This window comes from Vipera ursinii (assembly GCF_947247035.1).
Source record: "Vipera ursinii genome assembly, chromosome: 3".
Lineage (NCBI taxonomy): Eukaryota > Metazoa > Chordata > Lepidosauria > Squamata > Viperidae > Vipera > Vipera ursinii.
Window position 1 is genome coordinate 4,872,096 of NC_139516.1, and position 22,097 is coordinate 4,894,192.

The 22,097-nt window shown below is 46.5% G+C and overlaps 1 protein-coding gene across 1 annotated transcript; it reads left to right on the forward strand.

Annotated features, from left to right (window-relative positions):
• The first annotated feature begins 1,091 nt into the window (after positions 1 to 1,091).
• Positions 1,092 to 21,871, forward strand: LOC310639294 (tripartite motif-containing protein 54-like). The gene is made up of 10 exons (XM_083360902.1): positions 1,092 to 1,362; positions 6,348 to 6,508; positions 6,913 to 7,078; positions 8,262 to 8,357; positions 9,927 to 10,160; positions 11,510 to 11,532; positions 11,636 to 11,760; positions 12,693 to 12,961; positions 16,059 to 16,220; positions 20,792 to 21,871. Exons 1-10 carry the CDS (start codon positions 1,195 to 1,197, stop codon positions 20,891 to 20,893), a joined length of 1,506 nt encoding a protein of 501 aa, XP_083217028.1. The 5' UTR covers positions 1,092 to 1,194; the 3' UTR covers positions 20,894 to 21,871.
• Positions 21,872 to 22,097: the final 226 nt, after the last annotated feature.

The following is a 22,097-nucleotide window of genomic DNA, read 5'->3' on the forward strand; positions in this document are numbered from 1 at the left end:
AGCATGGGGGAAACTATGGCCTCTTCATGACTGGTGGACTTCAACTCCCAGGATTCCTGAGCCAGCATGGGGGAAACTATGGCCTCTTCATGACTGGTGGACTTCAACTCCCAGGATTCCTGAGCCACCATGGGGGAAACTATGGCCTCTTCATGACTGGTGGACTTCAACTCCCACAATTCCTGAGCCAGCATGGCTCAGCTTGGAAACCTCTCCCTTTCCCCTCAGGATGGCTGGCTCAGGAATTCTGGGAATTGAAGTCCACGAGTCACAGAAGAGCCAAGGTGGCCTACCCCTGGATAAGATGAAGCCACGCAGCTAATCTTGGGCACCTAAAGATGTAATTCTGGGAGTTGAAGTCCATGAATCATAAAAGGGCCGAGTTTGAAGACCCCTGTTCTAGGTTGCTTCTCTCCTTGATCAGTTTCCATCCGTTGCTTCTTGTCCTGCCTTCAGGTGCTTTGGAGAATAGCTTGACTGCCTCTTCTTTGGGGCAGCCCCTGAGATATTGGAATACTGCGATCCTGTCCCCCCCTCGTCCTTCTCTTCGTTAAACTAGACATACCCAATTCCAGCAACCGTTCCCTATGTTTTAGCCTCCCTATGTTTTAGCCTTATCATCTTTGTTGCTCTTCTCTGTACTCTTTCTAGAGTCTCGACATCTTTTTTACATCGTGGTGACCAAAACTGGATGCAGCATTCCAGGTGTGGCCTTACCAAGGCCTTGTAAAGTGGTATTAATACTTCACTTGATCTTGATTCTATCCCTCTGTTAATGCAGCCTAGCACTGTGTTGGCTTTTTTGGCAGCTGCAGCACACGGCTGGCTCCTATTTAAGGGATTGTTTACTAGGACTCCGAGATCCCTCTCACAGTTACTACTATTGAGCAAGGTGCCACCTATACAACAACAACAAAAAGATTTTAATCCTGGCTTCCACCTTTTGAGATGCCAACTTTTGCATTTGAGCTGAAGGGGCCCTTTAAGACCGAGTCGAAACCTAAACCACTGGTGGGGAGCATCAGAGATACTCCGGTTATATTTCTGGAGGCTTCAAGTAGCATGTGAGCCTCCCGTAGGGAAAGGATGCCGTCAGGTGCTTCTGGGTTTCTCTAGCTTTTTCCCACCACAGTGTCCTGCAAGGACACAGAGAAGGAGCTGCACCTTCGCGAACGGCCGCCTTGAACCCTTGTCATGTCGAAGCACCTGGAATACACCTCCTACCCAAGAGATTGTCCCACCATGGAGAACTTGGAGAGGCAACTGATATGCCCCATCTGCTTGGAGATGTTCACCAAACCCGTGGTCATTCTCCCTTGTCAGCACAATCTCTGCCGGAAATGCGCCAATGACATTTTTCAGGTGAGTTGGGGGGGCGGGGGGAGAGAGAGAAACCTTTCAAAGTGGGTTATGGAAATGTTCCTCTGACGTGGAGCAGCTGACTCAGAATTGGGAGAGCTGAGTTGGGTCAACACTTTGGAGGAGTTGCTTAAGAGGCCTTCAGAGACTTCAAGGATCGCGGCAGATCGGGAGAACCAGGTGGACGGGGTCGTATTGTATGTATTTTTTGTGGGTCGCAATAATTTTGCATTTTTCAGAGGGTGGGGTGCAGTTGTCCTTTTTACAGACGACCTTAAGTCAACTTTAGACTTTGAATTTCACGTATTCCTACTTCGAAAAGGCAGGAAGCTAAAATCCAGCAGATCAGGAAAGGAAAAAAGGGTTCAGAGATTAAAGCTTGGGTTCTAGAAACATTAGCAGAGCAAGGTCTCCCAACCGTAGCCTTTTTAAGATGTGTGGACTTCAACTCCCAGAATACCTCAGCCGGCAATGCTGGCTGAGGTATTCTGGGAGTTGAAGTCCACACATCTTAAAAAGGCTAAAGTTCTGAAACTTTAGACTAGAGCAGGGGTAAGCAACCTTGGCTCTTTTATGACTCGTGGACTTCAACTCCCAGAATTCCTGAGACAGCATGGGGGAACTATGGCCCCTTCATGACTTGCGGACTTCAACTCCCAGAAGTCCTGAGCCAACATGGCTCAGCTTGGAAACCTCTCCCTTTTCCCTCAGCGTAGCTGGCTCAGGAATTCTGGGAGTTGAAGTCCACGAGTCATAAAAGAGCCAAGGTTGCCTGCCCCTGCTTTAGAGGAACTGCAAGGAATGATGGGAAGGATTCTTTCGGAAAATAAATTACTCTGATATTAGAATCCAATTGGGAGGCAACACGATTGTTTTTTGCATTATGTTTTGGCAGCTTGAAGGTGAGTGGACAGATGAAGACCACAGCCCTTCAAAGGTCCAAGGTTGAGATACACTCAACCCCCAGGGCCAAAGTCTACTTATTTGCCATGTTCGATGCTTTCAGAAAACCTATTCTACATTTCCATATTTCTTGGAGCAGAGACCGCCTCATTTGTGGTCAAAAATACCCAAAGTGGCAGTCACAATCTTTCTATCCAAGCCCCACCCATTTTTTAAAAGGGGGCAGGGCTTTCCTGGTTTTGACCACCATCTTGACTTTTTTTTTAACACACCCTTGACCTGCTTGGAGTAACAGGGACCTGTATTAGTGAATTCAGATCAGGAAAACCACAACATAGAGTGCCAGTTTGGCCTACTGGTTAAGGCACCAGACTAGAAAGCAGCAGCCTGTGAATTCTAGTTCTCCCTTAAACGTGAAAGCCAGCCGGGTGACTTTGGGCCAATCACCAGGAGACCGTGAGTTCTAGTCCCGCCTTAGGCATGAAAACCGGCTGGGTGACTTTGGGCCAATCACCAGGAAAAGTTGAGCTCTAGTCCCGCCTTAGGCATGAAAGTCAGCTGGGTGACGTCTGGACAGGTACCAGGAGACAGTAAGTTCTAGTCCTGCTTAAGGCAGAAAAGTCAGCTGGGTTGCTTTGGGCTAGTTTCTCCCTCCCTCCCTCTTTTCTCACCTTCTCTCTTTTTCTCCCCCTCTCTCCTCCCTGTCTCTCTCCCTCTCTCTCCCCCTTTTTCCCTTTTCCTTCCACTCTCCCTCTGTCTCTCCTCCTCTCTTTTTCCTCCCTTCCTCTCTCCCCATCTCCCCTCTCTCTTTTTCCCTCTCCCTCCCTCCCTCTCTACTCCATCTCCCCTCTCTCTTTTTCCCTCTCCCTCCCTCTCTCCCCCATCTCCCCCTCTCTTTTTCTCCCTCCCTCCCCTTATTTCTCCCCCTTTTTCCCTCTCCCTCCCTCCCTCTCTCCCCCATCTCTCCTCTCTTTTTCTCTTTCCCTCCCTCCCCATCTCTCCCCCTCTCTTTCCCTCTCTCATCTCTCCCCCTCTCTCTTTTTCTCTCTCTCTCCCTCCCTCCTTCCCTCATCTCCCTTTCTCTCCCCCTCTCTTTTTTCTCTCCCTCCCTCCCCCTGTCTCTCCCCCTCTCTTTTTTCCCTCTCCTTCCCTCCCTCTCTCCCCCTTTTCTCTCTCCCTGTCCCTCTTCCCCTCCCCCTCGTCTCCTGCCTCTCTCTCTCTCTCTCTCTCTCTCTCTCTCTCTCTCTCTCTCTCGCCAGCCCACTTAGCAGGATTTAATTACTTGTTTGTTTATGAAAATTTATGTTGCTGCCCACTTGCTCTCAGGGACTCTGGGCTGCTTACCAAATAACAACAACAACAACAACAACCAACCCAAGATACAAATGGTTGAAACAATAGCCTAAGAAAGCCAGGATGCAAATAAATAAATAAACATCTGATTGAGACCTGCCACCAGTCGGGCCTTTTTTCTTGTGCAATATGTACCATCGAGATTTCTTCCAAGAGACATTTGTGGCACCAAGTCCACAATTCCTGAAGGTCGACAAATGCTTTCGTTCCTAGTCCTTTGTTTTCCCCTTGGGGATGACCGACACCTGCCTTTGCGCTATTGGATATCCCGGCTTGACTCCAGTCGGTCAGTCGGTCTTCGGCGTTTGGATTCCTTGCAAAAATAATATGCTCTTTTGCTGGAGCGGATCTAGTTAGGCCCCTGCTAACCCCCTGGAGGGGTGTGCATTGAGCCATTGACCTTTGCAAGGCCTGTGCTGCAAAGAAGAAGGACGTCTCTCAAATTCTGGAAGCGTTTGCTTTGCCCTGGTTTTGAAAGGCGAGACGGGGAGAAATTCACGGCAGGCTAGAGAAAGCATTCTACCGTGTTTCCCGAAAATAAGGCCTATACCAACAATAAGCCCTAGCTTGATTTTGAGGAGAGGGCCTAATATAAGCCCTATCCCAAAAATAAGCCCTAGATTTGGGGTGAGGCACACAGCTCTCCTTGCTGACCCACTTCTTCTCCTGAGGCCTCTTCTGCAGCCAGGCCTGCCTTTCTCAGTCACAGGGCTTTCCAAAAGGCCTCTGTAGCCAAGAACCGAGCTATGGACTCAATCCGTAGCTCGGTTCTGCAAGACCTCAGCAGCGTAGCACCAAGCGATGGATTGAATCCATAGCTCTGTCCTCGACTGCTTAGACCTTCTGGAAAGGCCTGACTGCAAAACGCAGGCCCGACTGCAGCTGCAGAACTTCAGCTCCAGAAGACGTGGACCAGCTGGGTGGCGCTGTCGGTGCTGGAGATGAGGTAAGCCCTATCCCAAAAATAAGCCCTAGTTTTGGGGCAAGGCACAGACCTAAAAATCAAGCTAGGGTGGGGTGGTGGGGGTGTGGAGCTGTCCCACACACCCTGCACCTGCTTACCTTGCAGCCAGGCCTCTCCTCCCCTGGCCCACTTCTTCTCCTGAGGCCTCTTCAGCCAGGCCTGCCTTTCTCAGTCACAGGGCTTTCAGGAAGGCCTCTGCAGCCAAGACCCGAGCTATGGACTCAATCCATAGCTCGGTTCTGCAAGACCTCAGCAGCCTAGCATCAAGCGATGGATTGAATCCATAGCTCTGTCCTCGACTGCTTAGACCTTCTGGAAAGGCCTGACTGCAAAACGCAGGCCCGACTGCAGCTGCAGAACGTCGGCTCCAGAAGACGTGGACCAGCTGGGTGGTGCTGTCGGTGCTGGAGATGAGGTAAGCCCTACCCCAAAAATAAGCCCTAGTTTTGGGGCAAGGCACACACCTAAAAATCAAGCTAGGGCCGGGTGGTGGGGGTGTGGAGCTGTCCCACCCACCCTGCACCTGCTTACCTTGCAGTCAGGTCTCTCCTCCACTGGCCCACTTCTTCTCCTGAGGCCTCTTCTGCAGCCAGGCCTGCCTTTCTCAGTCACAGGGCTTTCAGGAGGGCCTCTGCAGCCAAGAACCGAGCTATGGACTCAATCCATAGCTCAGTTCTGCAAGACCTCAGCAGCCGAGCACCAAGCTTAGTATTTGGCTGCTTAGGCCTCCTGGAAAGGCCTGACTACAAAATGCAGGCCCGAATGCAGCTGCAGAACTTCGGTTCCAGAAGAAGTGGACCAACAAGGCGGGGCTGTCAGTGCCGGAGGTGAGGTAAGGCCTACTCTGAAAATAAGTCCTGGTGCCTCTTTTGGAGGAAGAAAAAAAAAGACCTGGTTTTATTTTCGGGGAAACACGGTAACATTTGAGTTACGGAGAGCCAAAGCTTGCTAGTTTTCTGCTGTCAGAGCAACCAGGAAAGTCAGGGCTCTCTCTTTCCTCCAGTCTCTGTTTCTATATTTGGTGGCTGTTTTCACAAATATTGGCAACTTAACCTACCCAAATAGCCCACTGAAGATGCAGGGGGTGGGTGGGGAGTGGGTTCCTCAGAAAACCCCACTACAAAGAAGTGAAACAGGTTGGATTTGCTTGGGATGAGATGTCTCAAGGTGAGCTCAGCTTGATCCCCTTCTGAAGACCTAAATTTCAAGTGGGGAATGATTGGGGGATTAGTCCAAAGGACTAAATAATATCTGATGCCCTTGAAACACACCCCAAGAGAGCGTCTGATTCCTTCCTCCCTTCCTCCCCCTCCCTCCCCTCTCTCCTTCCCCTCCCTCTCTCCCTCTCCCTCTCCTTCTTCTCCTTCTTCTCTTTCCTCATTCCTTTCCCCTCCCCCTTCCTTCCTCCCTCCTTCCCTCCTCTTCCTCTTCCTGTCCTTCTCCAGTCCTTCTCCTTCCTCCCTCTGTCTCTTTCCTCATTCCTTTCCCCTTCCCCTTCCTCCCTGCTTCCCTCTTCCTCTTCCTCTCCTTCTCCAGCTCCTTCTACTTTTTCCTCCCTCCCCTCCTCCTCCTCCTCCTCTCCCCCTCCTTCCCCTTTCCCCTTCCCCCTCCCGAAATGCCGCTTTAACTGACCAGACATTATGATGGTTTCAACTGCGCTTGAGGCGCTCCACGGGGAACTAACTCTACAGGCTGCCAAGCTGCCTTGAAGCGACCATTTACCTTCCCTATCGGGGTATTGATCCTCCCGGTCTCTTGCACTCCGCAGTCTCGAGGGACCACCCTGGGCTCTGCAGGGAGATTCCGCTGCCCATCCTGCCGTCACGAGGTTGTCCTGGACAGACACGGCATTTACGGCTTGCAACGGAATCTGCTGGTGGAGAACATCATTGATCTCTACAAGCAAGCATCGGCAAGCGGACCAGAGAGGTTGGCTGCCTTCTCAGCTATTCTGGGGATCTTTCACCCTCACCCCCAAATGTGGGTGGACTTATTCATCCATCCATCCATCCATCCATCCATCCATCCATCCATCCATCCATGCATTCATTTACTTATTCATTCATTCATTCATTCATCCATCCATCCATCCATCCATCCATCCATTCATTCATTCATTCATTTAACTTCTTTGCCACCCCATCTCACCAAGGGGGTTATCATTCCAGCTTGCTGGATCCAGGTAGGCCCTTAAAAATTGGGTCAGCGGATTTGACCAAATACAGAATTCAAAGGGGATTTGGAAACCTTGGGGAGATCTATTCTTCCTCCCTCCGTAGATTCTTTTCTTTTTCCCCCCCCCTCCCTGAATATTTTTCTTTCTTTTCTAACAGACCTCTGTTAAAAAGCGAGCACGCGACCTGCGAAGAGCATGAGGAGGAAAGGATCAACATTTATTGCGTGACGTGCGCTGTTCCCACGTGCTCCCTGTGCAAGGTTTTCGGGGAACACAAGGAATGCGAAGTGGCTCCACTCTCGGACATCTGCACAAAGCGGAAGGTGGGCTTCAGCCTGCCGAGATAGGATAGGATAGGTTAGGATAGGATAGGATAGGATAGGATAGGATAGGATAGGATAGGATAGGATAGGGTGAGATGAGATAGGATAGGATAGGATAGGATAGGATAGGATAGGATAGGATAGGATAGGATAGGATAGGATAGGATAGGGTGAGATGAGATGGGATAGGATAGGATAGGATATAGGATAGGATAGGATAGGATAGGATAGGATAGGATAGGATAGGATAGGATAGGATAGGATAGGATAGGATAGGATAGGATAGGGCGAGATGAGATGGGATGGGATGGGATAGGATAATTGTCTTCATCTTGTCATTAGAATAGGGGGCGGGGGAAGAGATGAGGCTTTGAATGGGCTAGTTAGAGAATCGAAATCTCTCCAGTTCTCTCCAGATGTTTGTTGAGGAAAAAGATCTATGGAAACTTTTCAAGGACATTCTAATCGCTGTGAAGAAGATAGCAGACTGTTCTCAAAACCGGAAGGTGTTTACATGAATTACGTAGTAGACATCTGGGAGGTTTGGCTGGGAATGTCATATGCTTTGGTTAGAAGTCTTGGGATTTTAGAGTTAGTTTTTCTTCACCTATACCAAGTCGTGTTGTGTCGTGTCGTGTCGTGTCATGGAATGGAATGGAATACAATGGAATGGAATGGAATGGAATGGAATGGAATGGAATGGAATGGAATGGAATGGAATGGAATAGAATAGAATAGAATAGAATAGAATAGAATAGAATAGAATAGAATAGAATAGAATAGAATAGAATAGAATAGAATAGAATAGAATAGAATGGAATGGAATGGAATGGAATGGAATGGAATGGAATGGAATGGAGTAGAGTAGAATAAAATAGAATAGAGTAGAACAGAACAGAACAGAACAGAATAGAATAGAATAACAAAACAATATCTGGGTGATTTGGGGCCAATCACCAGGAGATGGTGAGCTCTAGTTCCACCTTAGGCATGAAAGCCAGCTGGGCGACCTTGGGCCAGTCCTTCTTTCTCAGCCCACCCCACTCCACAGGGTTGCTGTTGTGGGGGAAATGGTAAGAATAAGATGTTTGCCCCCTTGACTTGTTTACAAGAAGATAATAAAGGTGGGGTGTGAATAAAATAAATACAAATCCTGACCGCAAGGCCATCTGCTCCTCTCTAGGCGGAGCTGACTGATGGAATTGGGGCTCTTGTAGCAGCCAATGACAGGATCCAGACGTACCTGGCGGAACTGCAAAGCAAGGGCAGCAATGTTGAGGTAGGCCCTGATTCATCTTCCAGGTTTTTTTTCCTGAAAACCAGGAATGGCTTCCAGATTTCTTGACACCCCTCAAACATTTTCAGGGACTGCATTCACACAAGTTAATTAACTGGAATGGAAATACAGTCAGTCCTCAAGTTATGACCGTAAGATAGTGAGTTCTAGTCCCACCTTAAGGATGGAAGCCGGCTGGGTGACTTTGGGCCAATCACCCGGAGGCGGTGAGTTCTAGTCCCGCCTTAAGGATGGAAGCCGGCTGGGTGACTTTGGGCCAATCACCCGGAGGCGGTGAGTTCTTAGTCGCGCCTTAAGGATGGAAGCCGGCTGGGTGACTTTGGACCAATCACCTGGAGACAGTGAGTTCTAGTCCTGCCTTAAGGATGGATTTATCCTCCAGGAATTAAAATCTATCATGTATTTTTAAAAGTACGGTATGCTAACTCCTTTGGTTAGAAAGCCATCCAGGCTGACAAATTTTTAAAAAAGTAGATTCAGAAGGACAACTAGCAAGAAACTCCACCGTTTTTAACCAGGGGTTAGACCGCAAATGTATGTAGTGGGCACCTTCACAAAATGGCCACATTTTGACATCCCCAAAGTGTATTGTTGGGCAAACACAGCCTCAGTAACCAACCATAGTTTAAAGTTTTATTATTATTTTTTTAACAGAGTTCAATAATAATTATTCAACAAAAGTGTATTGTCTGAGTATCTTATTCAGTAATACAAATTAAATTCCTAATCCTAAGAGCCTTGGTGGCGCAGTGGGCTAATGCCTCCTTAAGTAACACCAGCTGCCTGCAATTAGTGCAGGTTCGAGTCCCACCAGGCTCAAGGTTGACTCAGCCTTCCTTCCTTCCGAGGTAGGTAAAATGAGGACCCAGATTGTTGGGGGCAATAAGCTGACTTTGTAATAATGCCGCTTGGGGGTGTGTGTGAAAGCCCTAACAAGCAGGCATATACATAGAATGAAGGCTACTGCTAAGCTTGTAAGCCGCCCTGAGTCTTCGGAGAAGGGCGGGATATAAATGGAATTAAAATAAATAAATAAATAAAATAATCCCTAAATCTTTTCTCTAACCATTGATAAAATAGGCCCCAAGTTTGAAAATACTTTGTTTCTTCTTTTTCTTTCAAACTTAAAGTAAGTCTGTCCATTTCCACACAGTCTGATATTGTTTTGATTATTTCTTTGTCTGGTGGCATTTCTTCATTCCTCCAATATTATTGTGCAAATATAACTCTCGCCGCTGTTATCACGTGCAGAATCAAATACGTACTTTGCTTATCAAGTTTTTCTGGCCTTATACCTAGTCAAAAAAAAAAATTCAGGTTTATAGTCTATGTGTCTCTCTAACATTTTTTCTAACCATGTGAGGATTATTGTCCATTGTCTCCTTGCTTTAACACATGTCGAACACGTGATAATAAGTTACCTGGTTTGTGTTTGCATTTCCAACATTTCTCTGACATGTTTTCAAACATTTTTGCTCATCTTGTTGATGGCAAATGGTTTATTAGACCATCTCACCTGGATGTGCTGCATGGTTCTTCCTTCTTGAGCAGGCAAATTGCAAAGCTCAGAAGCAGGCCCTGTGTGAGAAGTTTGACCGGATGGGGGCTATTTTGGAAGAGCGGAGAAAGATCATGCTGCAACGGGTCACTTATGAACAGGAGCGCAAGACCCAGCATCTGAAAGGGCTGAGCAAAATTTGCAGCGACCACATCGAATCTTCTTCCAAGCTGGTGGACACAGCCCTGCAATCCATGGAGGAGCCTCAGATGTCCGTTTTTGTTCAGGTAAGGGCCCTGAAACCAGCAAAATATAACATATATAAAAGGTATCCTCGACTTAACAACCATAATTAGGACCAGCAATTCCAAAGGTGGTTTTTTTTCCAGGAGGCAACTGGATTTTCTTGTTTTTCTTTGAAGACGTCTCACTTCTCACCCAAGAAGCTTCTTCAGGTTCTGACCGGATGGTGGGGAACGGAAGGATTTATACTCCTTGCAGACAGCTGGTCATTTGCCTTCTTTCAGAGAGGCGCAAGCTGTTGGGGATGAGTCTGTGCGGTCTGCATCTCAAATTGCAAATGGCTCCTGTAGTCTGCAGCATTTTCTGGAAATCCATTCCAGAAATCCAAGTTTGAGATGCAGACAACACGAACTCATCCCCAACATCTTATGCTTGTCTTCAACGGAGAAGGGACACAGGACAGAAAAACATTCCCTGCAGCCAAGAAGGCTCTACACCAGGGGTCTTCAAACTTGGCCCTTTTATGACTTGTGGACTTCAACTCCCAGAATTCCTCAGCCAACATGTCTGACTCGGGGTTTCTGGGAGTTGAAGTTCACAGGTCATAAAGTTGCCCACCCTTCTCTTATACCTCAGCCAACATGTCTGACTCGGGGTTTCTGGGAGTTGAAGTTCACAGGTCATAAAGTTGCCCACCCTTCTCCTATACCAGGGGTCTGGCCTCCAGGTGGCCTCAATGACTTTCTAAAACAGGGGTCTTCAATTTTTAGCCCTTTGATGACTTGTGGACTTCAACTCCCAAAATTCCCCAGCCAACATGTCTGACTCGGGGTTTCTGGGAGTTGAAGTTCACAGGTCATAAAGTTGCCCACCCTTCTCCTATACCAGGGGTCTTCAAACTTGGCCCTTTTATGACTTGTGGACTTCAACTCCCAGAATTCCTCAGCCAGCATGCCTGGCTTAGGAATTCTGGGAGTTGAAGTCCACAAGTCATAAACGGGCCAAGTTTGAAGAACCCTGCTCTAAAAGAAAGCCTGGTAGAATTTCAAGCACTGTCACAAAATGGCTGCCCTACTAGTTATAACAGTAAAGATGCTTCAAAGATAAATCTAGGTAAAGTTGATTATTTGGGGGAATCACATGACCCCGGGACGCTGCAACCGTCATAAATATGAATCAGTTGCCAAGCATTCGGATTTTTTTATTATGTGAGCAGGGGCATGCTGCAAAGGTCGTAAGTGTGAAATATGGTCATAAATCACTTTTTTCAGCACTGTTGTAACTTTGAACGGTCACTGAACGAATTGATGTAAGTCGTAGACTAACCTGTATCTTTTCTCATGATGATGTTTTTCATATTGATCTTTTGTCTCTTTGTTCCCCAATATATCAGAATGCCAAAGTTCTCATCCAAAGGTGAGTAGGATTTACTCTCTTACAATATCCATACCTTTGGGAATTGAAAATAAAAATAAAAATCAAAGGTTTCCACCTGTAACTTCATCCCTCTTCCTTGCAGGATTGTGGAGATGAGCCACAGCTGCCAAGCAGAAGTCCTAGAGCCAGGATATGACAACATGGAACACTACACAGTGGATTTCAATGCCGAGGAACGAATCCTGTATCAACTGGATTTCATTAAAGGTCATAGAATCACGGAATTGGTTTGGAAGGGACCCTGGAGATCTTCTGGTCCAGGGGTCTTCAAACTTGGCCTTTTTGTGACTTGTATTGTATGTAGTATGTTTTAGGTGTGTGTCATGTATGTGTCTCACTTTGAGAGCGGGCAACTAAATTTCATTTTTGATGTGCGCCATTGTGCCCACAGTAAAAAAATGACAATAAAGGTTATCTTATCTTTATGTCTTGTGGACTTCAACTCCCAGAATTCCTCAGCCAGGCACGCTGGCTGAGGAATTCTGGGAGTTGAAGTCCACAAGTCATAAAAAGGCCAAGTTTGAAGGCCCCTGGGCTAGATTCACACAGCTTGCTGAAGTAAAACCAGCTACTCCTCCAGTCATGACCTCAAGGGCCCCCAGAATTTCCATTTGCTAAGCAGGACGCTTGTTAAGCAAGTTGTGACAGATTTTACGGCCTTTTTTGCCATGGGGGTGGAGCGTATCGCTGCAGTTGCTAAATGAATCGTGCGGTCATTAAGTGGATCTGTCTTTGCCCGTTGGCTTTGCTCAGTGGTGAGAAAGCCTTTCAAGCATTCAAAATGAACATTAAGAAGGTCTAAACCACTTCAACATTTCATCCAAAGCACCAGAAGGGCAGGAGAAGAAGCAACGGATGGAAACTAACCAAAGAGAGAAGCAACCTGGAAGTAGCGTTCTTCTTTCCAAAAGACAACTGGGACTTTTTTGGGTGGTTGTTGTTTTTTTTCTTTGAAAATGTTTCGCTTCCCATCCAAGAAGCTTTTTCAGTTCTTCAGAACTGAAGAAGCTTCTTGGATGTAAAGCGAGACCTTTTCCGAGAAAACAAACAGTCAAACACAAGAAAGTCCCAGTTGCCTTTTTGGAAAAGGGCCTTTTGGACGTTGATGTTCATCCCACCAACATCTGTCTTTGTTCTAGTTGAAGACCCCGAATTGGCGGCTGAAGAAGAAGGGGGCTGTGGGGAATCAGAAGACACTTTAGGAGAGGCCGAACCAGAAGGCGGCGAGAGGGAAGAGGACCTCCAAGACTCTTTTGCCCTTGGGAAGGAAGACCCATGGCAAGGACTATCTCCTCTGGTGAACGGGACTCGGAACGGTACTGCTGTTGGGGCAGGAGCGTCAACCCCAGAGGCCACAGAATCTCTGCTTGAAACTAGCCAAGAAAGCAATCTATGGGCCACCCAGCAGGTAAGATCCAGATCCCGATCTCCTGATCCAGAAGTCCCGCTCAAAAAGCTGGAAGCAATCTGTGCCAACTCCACCCACTCTTGGTTCTTCCTCTCTCGTCTTCTTTCTTTTTCTACTTTTCCCATTGCCAAATTTAATTTTTATGCGAAGTTTCTCAGTTCTCCCTCTCCCGGTTTGTTCACTTGAGGAGCAAGCCTTATTCCACTCTCCCCGGCTTTGCTCAGAACACCAGCTTGAACGTCATGTTAGTGGGCACCACTAAGAAGGATTTATAGAAACTGGAAGAGGTTTAAAGGAGGGGGATAGGGGTGATCAGGGGGCTAGAAACTTAAGTTTTAGAAGAGAGGTTTGAAGGAAGGAGACAGTTTTGACCCTGAGAATAGAAGACTGAAGGAAAACATGATTGCCTTCTCTCTCTCTCTCTCTCTCTCTCTCTCTCTCTCTCTCTCTCTGTGTGTGTGTGTGTGTGTGTGCATACACACCCATTCACCCATCCCTCCATCCCTCCAACCCTTCAACCATCCATCCCTGCATCCCTCCCTCCAACCCTCCCTCCCTCCCTCCCTCCCTCCATCCATCCATCCATCCATCCAAACATACATAGATTCAATTAATCCTATTCAACTATCCATTCATTCATCCATCAATTCAACCCTCCCTCCCTCCATCCAACCATCCATTCATCCCTCCAACCCTCCATCCATCCATCCAAACATACATAGATTCATTCATCCTATTCAACTATCCATTCATTCATCCATCAATTCAACCCTCCATCCATCCATCCAACCAACCAACCCTCCATCCATCCAAACAAGGAAACAAACAAACAAGCAAACAACCAACTGTCTACTATGTTTATATGGCCATCCATGACCATGAGCCATGGTGGTGCAGTGGTTAGAATGCAGTACTGCAGTACTGTTATCCCCCATAGATAGGGCCTGCAACTTGGGCGTCCTCCTGGACTCACGGCTCAGTTTGGAAGATCATATAGGAGCCGTGGCCAGGGGGGCTTTTGCCCAGGTTCGCCTGGTGCGCCAGTTGTGGCCCTATCTGGACCAAGACGCCCTACGTACAGTCACTCATGCGCTTGTGACCTCCCGGATAGACTACTGCAACGTTCTCTACATGGGGCTGCCCTTGAGGACCACTCGGAGGCTTCAGCTGGTGCAGAATGCGGCCGCACGAGTTGTGATGGGGGTTTCCCGATACTCCCATGTAACGCCTCTTCTCCACGAGCTGCATTGGCTTCCAGTTGCCCTCCGGGTGAGATTCAAGGTGCTGGTGATGACCTATAAAGCCCTAAGTGGCATGGGTCCGGATTATCTTAGGGAGCACCTGCTGCCAGCATCCACTTCCCATCGTCCTGTGCGCTCCCACAGGGAGGGCCTCCTCAGGGTGCCGCCGGTCAGGGAGTGCCGGCCGGCGGCTCCCAGGGGGAGAGCGTTCTCTGTGGGCACGCCTGCCCTTTGGAATCAGCTGCCTGTGGAATTCCGGATGGCCCCCGACCTTTGCTCGTTTCGCCGGGACCTAAAAACTTGGCTATTCGAGCTTGCCGGCCTGGACTGAGGGTTTTGGGGTTAATGGTTTTAATTTTTAATTATTTTGGGGCTATTTAATTTAATTTTATCTGTATATATATTGTATTATTTTAATTGCCCTGTAAACTGCCTTGAGTCCCTCGGGAAAAAGGTGGTATATAAATCGAAATAAATAAATAAATAAACAAACAAACAAATAAACAAATAAATAAATAAATAAATAAATAAATAAATAAATAAATAAATAAATAAATAAATAAATAAATAAATACTTCTGCTCACTGCTGACTGCCAGCAGTTTGGCAGTTCGATCCTCACCGGCTCAAGGTTGACTCAGCCTTCCATCCTTCCAAGGTTGGTAAAATGAGGACCCGGATTGTTGGGGGCAAGAGGCTGACTCTGTAAATGGCTTCGAAAGAGCTGAAAAATCCTGTGAAGTGGTATATAAGTCTAATGGCTATTGCTATTGTGATCCTTCTCTTGGAAGTGACTCTGGCAGCTTACTACTCTTCAAACGCCTGAAAAATGGTTTCATAGAAGAAGCTGAGGATGCAGAATAATTAGTTCAGTAATCAGGTTAACCATGAATGGTCTTTGATGTTGGTATGTTATGTTAGGTAGGTTCTCACATGCCCGATGATTCTTATAACCACACCTTTCAAATTCCTGATACAGGTAGTCCTCGACTTTCAACCACAATTGGGACCAGAACATCTGTTGCTAAACAAGGCAACAGTGTGAGTCACACCCAATAACAGATGGTTCTTTCCCCCCATGTTCCTCGCTAGGTTAAGATTTTACTGTAACATGGCCCGTTTTGAGAGACATGTTCAGTGAAGCGCTAGCGATTTGCTAAGATTTAAGTTCGATGTGCGATACGCAGGCAGTTAAAAAGCGTCTTATAAACCCTACACTCTTTCTGCAAGGAAATGGGTAGATCGATACCTTTCCAGTTCCCTCAAACTAGATTTTTTTAAAACAAAACAAAACAAAACAAAGCACAAATCTATCATGGATTGATTTATGCCAGGGAATCTGATATATTTATTTATTTATTTATTTATTATTTGATTTATATACTGCCCTTCTCCCGAAGGACTCAGGGCAATAAAATAAGAATATAGGATACAAGATTTAAAGTTAAATGATTGTGCCCAATGTAGTAAGTTAGTTAAAAACAATGTTAAAACCCCAAACCCATCAGACCAGGCCGGCTTGTTCGAATAGATAAGTTTTTAGATCACGCCGGAAGGAGAGAAGGTCGGGGGCCATCCATAGTTCAGCCGGTAAGCGGTTCCAAAGGACTGGTGCGCCCACCGAGAACGCTCTCCCCCTGGGGGTCACCAGTCAACATTCTCTGACCGGTGGTACCCTGAGGAGGCCCTCTCTGTGGGAGCGTACAGGATGGAGGGAAGTTGATGCCGGCAGTAGGTGCTCCTGTAGGTAATCCGGACCCATGCCATATAGATATCACAACGTTCTCAAATCCAAGGTTTTGTTGAATATCCAGATTTACACTCCTTTTTCGTCTTCTGGATATGCATATATTTTAGACCCAGCTGGATGGAGAACTCCAGGTGATTGACGCCACTTCGCCATCACCTCTGCCTGAGGGTGACCTAGCAGATAATGTGGCTGGAGATGATTTCAGCACCACGGAGAGCTCAGCAGAGAACGAAGAGGGTGGACACGGATTGGCATCAACTACCAGCCAGGTTTGGTATCATTTTAATAATAAATAATAATAATAATAATAAAGTTGGAAGGGACTTGGAGATCATGTAGTCCAACCCCCTGCTCAGGCAGGAAACCCTATACCATATCAGACAAATGGTTGTCCAATCTTTTCTTAAAAACCTCCAGTGTTGGAGCATTCACAACTTCTGGAGGCAAGTTGTTCCACTGATTAATTGTCAGGAAGTTTCTCCTTAGTTCTAGGTTGCTTCTCTCTTTGGTTAGTTTCCATCTGTTGCTTCTTGTCCTGCCTTCAGGCACTTTGGAAAACAGCTTGACTCCCTCTTCTTTGTGGCAGCCCCTGAGATACTAGGAGACTGCTATCATGTCCCCCCTGGTCCTTCTCTTCATTAAATTAGACATGCCCAATTCTAGCAACCGTTCCTTATATATTTATATTTATATTTATTATATTTTTATACCGCCCTTCTCCCGAAGGACTCAGGGCAGTGTACAGGGCAATAAATATAAAAACAGAATACAAAAGTTAAAAAACGATTAAATATAATGCCCAAATTTAAAACAATAATTAAAAAACATATTAAAACCCCAGCCCTAACCCATCAAACCAGGTCAGATTGCTCAAATAAATACGTTTTTAGATCGCGCCGGAAAAAGCGAAGGTCGGGGGCCATCCGGAGCTCAACCGGCAAGCGGTTCCACAGGTCTGGCGCGCCCACAGAGAACGTCCTCCCCCTGGGGGCCACCAATCGGCATTCTTTGATCGGAGGCATGTTTTAGCCTCCAGTCCCCTGATCATCTTTGTTGCTCTTCTCTGCACTTTTTCTTTTTCTTTTTTACATCGTGGTGACCAAAACTGGATGCAGTATTACAGTAGCTATTGAGATTCCTCTGAGCATTTGGATGAAGTCAGATCAAGACACACACACACACACACACACACACACACACACACACACACAGCTTTCTGGGCCCTGTGAAAAATTGTATGCATTTTTAAAATATTGATTTACAGCAGAGGTAATCCCAAAGCTGCTTTTTCAAAAGGCAACTGGACTTGTTGTTTTTCCTTGAAAACTTTTCGCTTCACACCCAAGACATTTCTGAGAGAGATGAGAAGCAAAATGTTTTCAAGGAAAAACAAAACCAAACCAAGCTCCTTTGGGACCACCATGATTATGAATCTCCATATAGACATACAATAATAATAATAATAATAATAATAATAATTATTATTATTATTATTATTATTATTATTATTATTATTATTATTATTATTATTGATGATGATGATGATGGTGGTGGTGGTGGTGGTGGAAGGGACCTTGGAGGTCATCTATTCCAAACCTCTGCTCAAGCAGGATCCCTATATCTTTTTAGAAAAACGGTTGTCCAATGAAAAGAGGAGGAGTTACTTAGTTTTGAGAAAGAAGAGAACCTAGGAACTTCAGAATTTCTTTTATCTCATAAAATTTCTTATATAGATCAAAATAGAGTCAGTTTGGTTTAATGGTTAGGGCACCAGACCATGAGTTCTAGTCCTGCCTTAAGCATGAAAGTCGACTGGATGTCTCTGGGCCAATCAGCAAAAGATGCTGAGCTCTAGGCCCGCCTTAGGCATGAAAGCTGGCTGGGTGACTTTGGGCCAATCACCAGGAAGCAGTGGGTTCTAGTCCCGCCTTAGGCATGAAAGCCAGGTAGGTGACTTTGGGCCAATCACCAGGAAACAGTGGGTTCTAGTCCCGCCTTAGACATGAAAGCCGGCGGAGTGACTTTGGGCCAATCACCAGGAAGCAGTGAGTTCTAGTCCCGCCTTAGGCATGAAAGCCAGGTAGGTGACTTTGGGCCAATCACCAGGAAGCAGTTAGTCCCGCCTTAAGCATGAAAGACAGGTGACTTTAGGCCAATCACCAGGAAACAGTGGGTTCTAGTCCTGCCTTAGGCTGACCTTGGGGCCAATCACCAGGAAGCAGTGAGTTCTAGTCCCGCCTTAGGCATTAGTGACCTTCAGCCAGTTCCTCTCTCTCAGCTTAGCCCACTTTACAAGGTTGTTGTTGTGGGAAAACTAGAAGGAGGAACATGTCTTGCCACCTTCAATTATTTGTAAGAATAATAATGGCGGGATGTAAATAAAATAACTAAATTAGGAAAATTAGGAAAAAACAACAACACCCTGTCTTGATGCAGGGTTTGGTATAAGATCTGACAGAGATAAACTGAAAGATTTTTTTTTAAAAAAACCCAGCTACACAGGGATTTCAGAATGCTCTTTATTGGTGTGGGTAGGGAATTATAACAGAAATCTTAAAAGCCTACAACATACATTAAAGGCAAGCAGAGCTTTGATCACATCATATGACTTTTTAACACTATACCCTGGGGACACACAACGCCCCCACCCCCACTTTCCCACTGTCATCCCAAAGCAGCTGGAGAGATCTGTGTAGAGTTGGTTGCAATGAGTCATTAGGATGAGTAATGAAGGCTATCGGCCATGAATTAACCAGGCTCTCTTCTGAAGCCGTAGGTTTATTAATACATCTTCTTCTACACGATAGCAGCCCTCCAGTATTTGAGGGGCTGCCGCAATGGGGAGGGAATCAACTGATTTTCCAAAGCACCAGAAGGCAGGACAAGAAACAACGGATGGAAAACAACCAAGGCGAGAAGCAGGAGAATTAAGGAAAATTAAGGAGAAACTTCCTAACAGTGAGAACAATTAACCAGTGGAACGACTTGCCTCCAGAAGTTGTGGGCGCTCCATCACTGGAGGTTTTTAAGAAGAGACCGGACAACCATTTGTCTGAAATGGTACAGAGTCCCCTGATCAGGAGTCTGGAGGCTAAAACATAATGAAGAATGGTTGCAGGAATTGGGTATGTCTAGCCTAATGTCTAGTCTAATGCCAACCTAGCAGTTTGAAAGCACATAAAAATGCAAGTAGAAAAATAGGTACCACTACGGTGGGAAGGTAACAGCGTTCCGTGCGCCTTTGGCGTCTAGTCATGCCGGCCACAGGACCACGGAGACGTCCTCGGACAAGTGCTGGCTCTTCAGCTTTGAAACGGAGATGAGCACCGGCCCCTAGAGTTGGAAATGACTAGCACGCATGTGCGGGGGAAACCTTACCTTTACCTTAGTCTAATGAAGATAAGGACGAGGGGGGACATGATAGCAGTGTTCCAATATCTCAGGGGTTGCCCCAAAGTAGAGGGAGTCAAGCTATTCTCCAAAGCACCTGAAAGCAGGACAAGAAGCAACGGATGGAAACTGATCAATGAGAGAAGCAACCTGGAACTAAGGAGAAACTTCCTGATAGTTGGAACAATTAACCAGTGGAACTACTTGCCTCCAGAAGTGGTGAATGCTCCAACACTGGAAGTTTTAAAGAAGGGACTAAACAGTCATTTGTCTGAAATGGTATAAGGTTTTCTGCCTGAGCAGCGGGCTAGACTGGAAGACCTCCAGGGTCCCTTCCAACTGTGTTGTCCTGTTACTCTGTTATTGCCACACAATTTTATGGCATTAGGGTTATGTTTGAGTCTGTGATTTCTTGTGGACAGAATCCTAGGAAGAATCTTTGAATCTTGCTCTAGGGCAGGGGTAGGCAACCTTGGCTCTTTTATGACTCATGGACTTCAACTCCCAGAATTCCTGAGACAGCATGACTCAGCATGGAAACCTCTCCCTTTCCCCTCAGCATGGCTGGCTCAGGAATTCTGGGAGTTGAGGTCCATGAGTCACAAAAGAGACAAGGTTGCCTACCCCTGCTCTAGGGTTACAGTCACACAACAGACTTCATGATGAGTAAATATCTGTATTACATGTATATCAATTTTCTGGGCTCACAGAAGGCATTCAAACGAACAGGCTGGGTTCATACCGTGCCCTAAGATAGGGGTCCCCAATTTGTGGGCCGTAGCCCACTATCGGACTATGCCCAATTTGCAACCAGGCCAGGTGAGTGGCAGGCTGGCTCACATGTGCAGAACCCCCTCGCAAGAGCGGCGCCCCGAAGTCTTCTCTCTTGGGTGAATGGAGCTGTGCATGTGCTCACCCTGCCTGTTTAGCCTCTCTCCCCCCTCCCCCCCACTAGCTGGACCACCAAGCCTCTTCTGATGCTCCCAGAAGCAGACCAGTGAGAGCCGAGGCTGACTGGAACGAGAGCGCCCTGCTCAGCTTCATTGACATTTCATTACCGCACTAGGTAACATCATCAGTGCAAATGGCATTAGTAAGCACCGATGATGCTACCTAGTTGGGTAATGAAACCTCGGCAAGCCAACAACTAACTCAAGAGAGCATCCAGGACTCCACAGCCATCGTCCTCTTCCTCCTCCCTTCCTCCTTCGCTCCGCAAACACCACTCCCTTCTAGCACTGACGACGTTGCCTAGTTGGGTCATGAAACATCTAAGCAACCTCAGAGAGCACCAAGGAACACCCACCCACCCCCCGGTTCAACCTTGAGCTACAAATGTTCTCTTCCGTCAGGAAGCTTAGTTGTGCGAACTTAAGTCTGGAGCTTCTCGTTTCCATCTTTACGTAGGGAAGCCATTCTGGACTCGCCCCAGCCTTTCCGTCTTTTTCAGGCTTCTGACTCCAGTAGCGCAGCTGACCGATGGAGAAGTGAGGACTTCGCGGAACCTCTTCTTAGCAGCTCCTTCAATCCTACGCTTTGGCTCCACGATTAAGACAAGTTGGCGGAAGAGCAGCATGCTTCTCTTGGTTCCGTGTTGAACACTTTTTTTTTTCCTCCTGCTCTTGCAAGCATCCGAATTTCCAGCAGAGTTTGGGACATCATCATCATCCGGTCAAATCTTCCTACAGGAAGACAAGAAGCTCTGTGGCGAGAGATGATGGGTTGTCCTTGACTTACAAGCACAATTGAGAGCCCAACATTTCTGTTGCTAAGCGAGACATTGGGTAAGTGAATTTTGCCTCGTTTCACAAACTTCCTTCCTAAAGTTCTTAAGGGAATCACTGCAGTTGTTAAGTCAGTAAGGTGGTCGTTAAGCGAATGCGGCTTAAGCACTGACTTTGCTTCTCAGAAGGTCGCAAAAGGGGAGGGGCTGTCACATGACCCCGGGATGCGGCAACCGTCATAAATATGAACCAGTGTCTGAATGTTGGTCACATGACCATGGGGATGCTGCAACGGTCATAAGTGTGAAAAAAAAGCTGATCAGTCACCTTTTCCCGTGCCACTGTAACTTTGAATGGTCACTAAACCAATGGTTGTAAGTCAAGGACCTCCGGTACAGATTTTGAACTACGGTGTAATTAGAAAATGAAGTCATTTTTATGGCCTGGTAGAATTTCAAGGGCTGTCACAAAATGGCTGCCCTACTAGTTATAAAAATAAAGGTGCTTCTGAGGAAAGAAAAATCAGGTCCGGTTCCAAGCTGGGAATAAAAAATGGAGGATGGCTGCTTAGGAAAAATGGTTGCAGTTTATCAATGAGCAGGGCCAGCAACAGGGTGCAGTTCTGGGACAGCTGACTAATTGATTTGATGAGCACAAGGATTTTTATACAATTTTGTAACTGGAGGCTTGCTTTGTGTGCTTTTGTTATCCGATTCGTTTAGCTCGTTTCACAAAGATTAGCAACGGGTCTAAAATGCTGGCTTCCTTGAGTTTTAATCTGGTCAAATAGATGCCATTATTTTATTTTTTTTATTAAAGAGTTTTATAAAAAAATAAACTGTGTTTATTAATTTAACAACCGCAGTGATTCACTTAAGTGCAGCAAGCAAAGTTGTAAAATGGGGCAAAACTCACTTGATAAATTTCTCACTTAGCAACATAAATTTTGGGGCTCCAGTGTGGCTGTAATTTGAGGACCGCCTGCTTTTGTTTCAAGGAGTGAAGCAGGGAGAAATGGGTGACCTTTGCTTC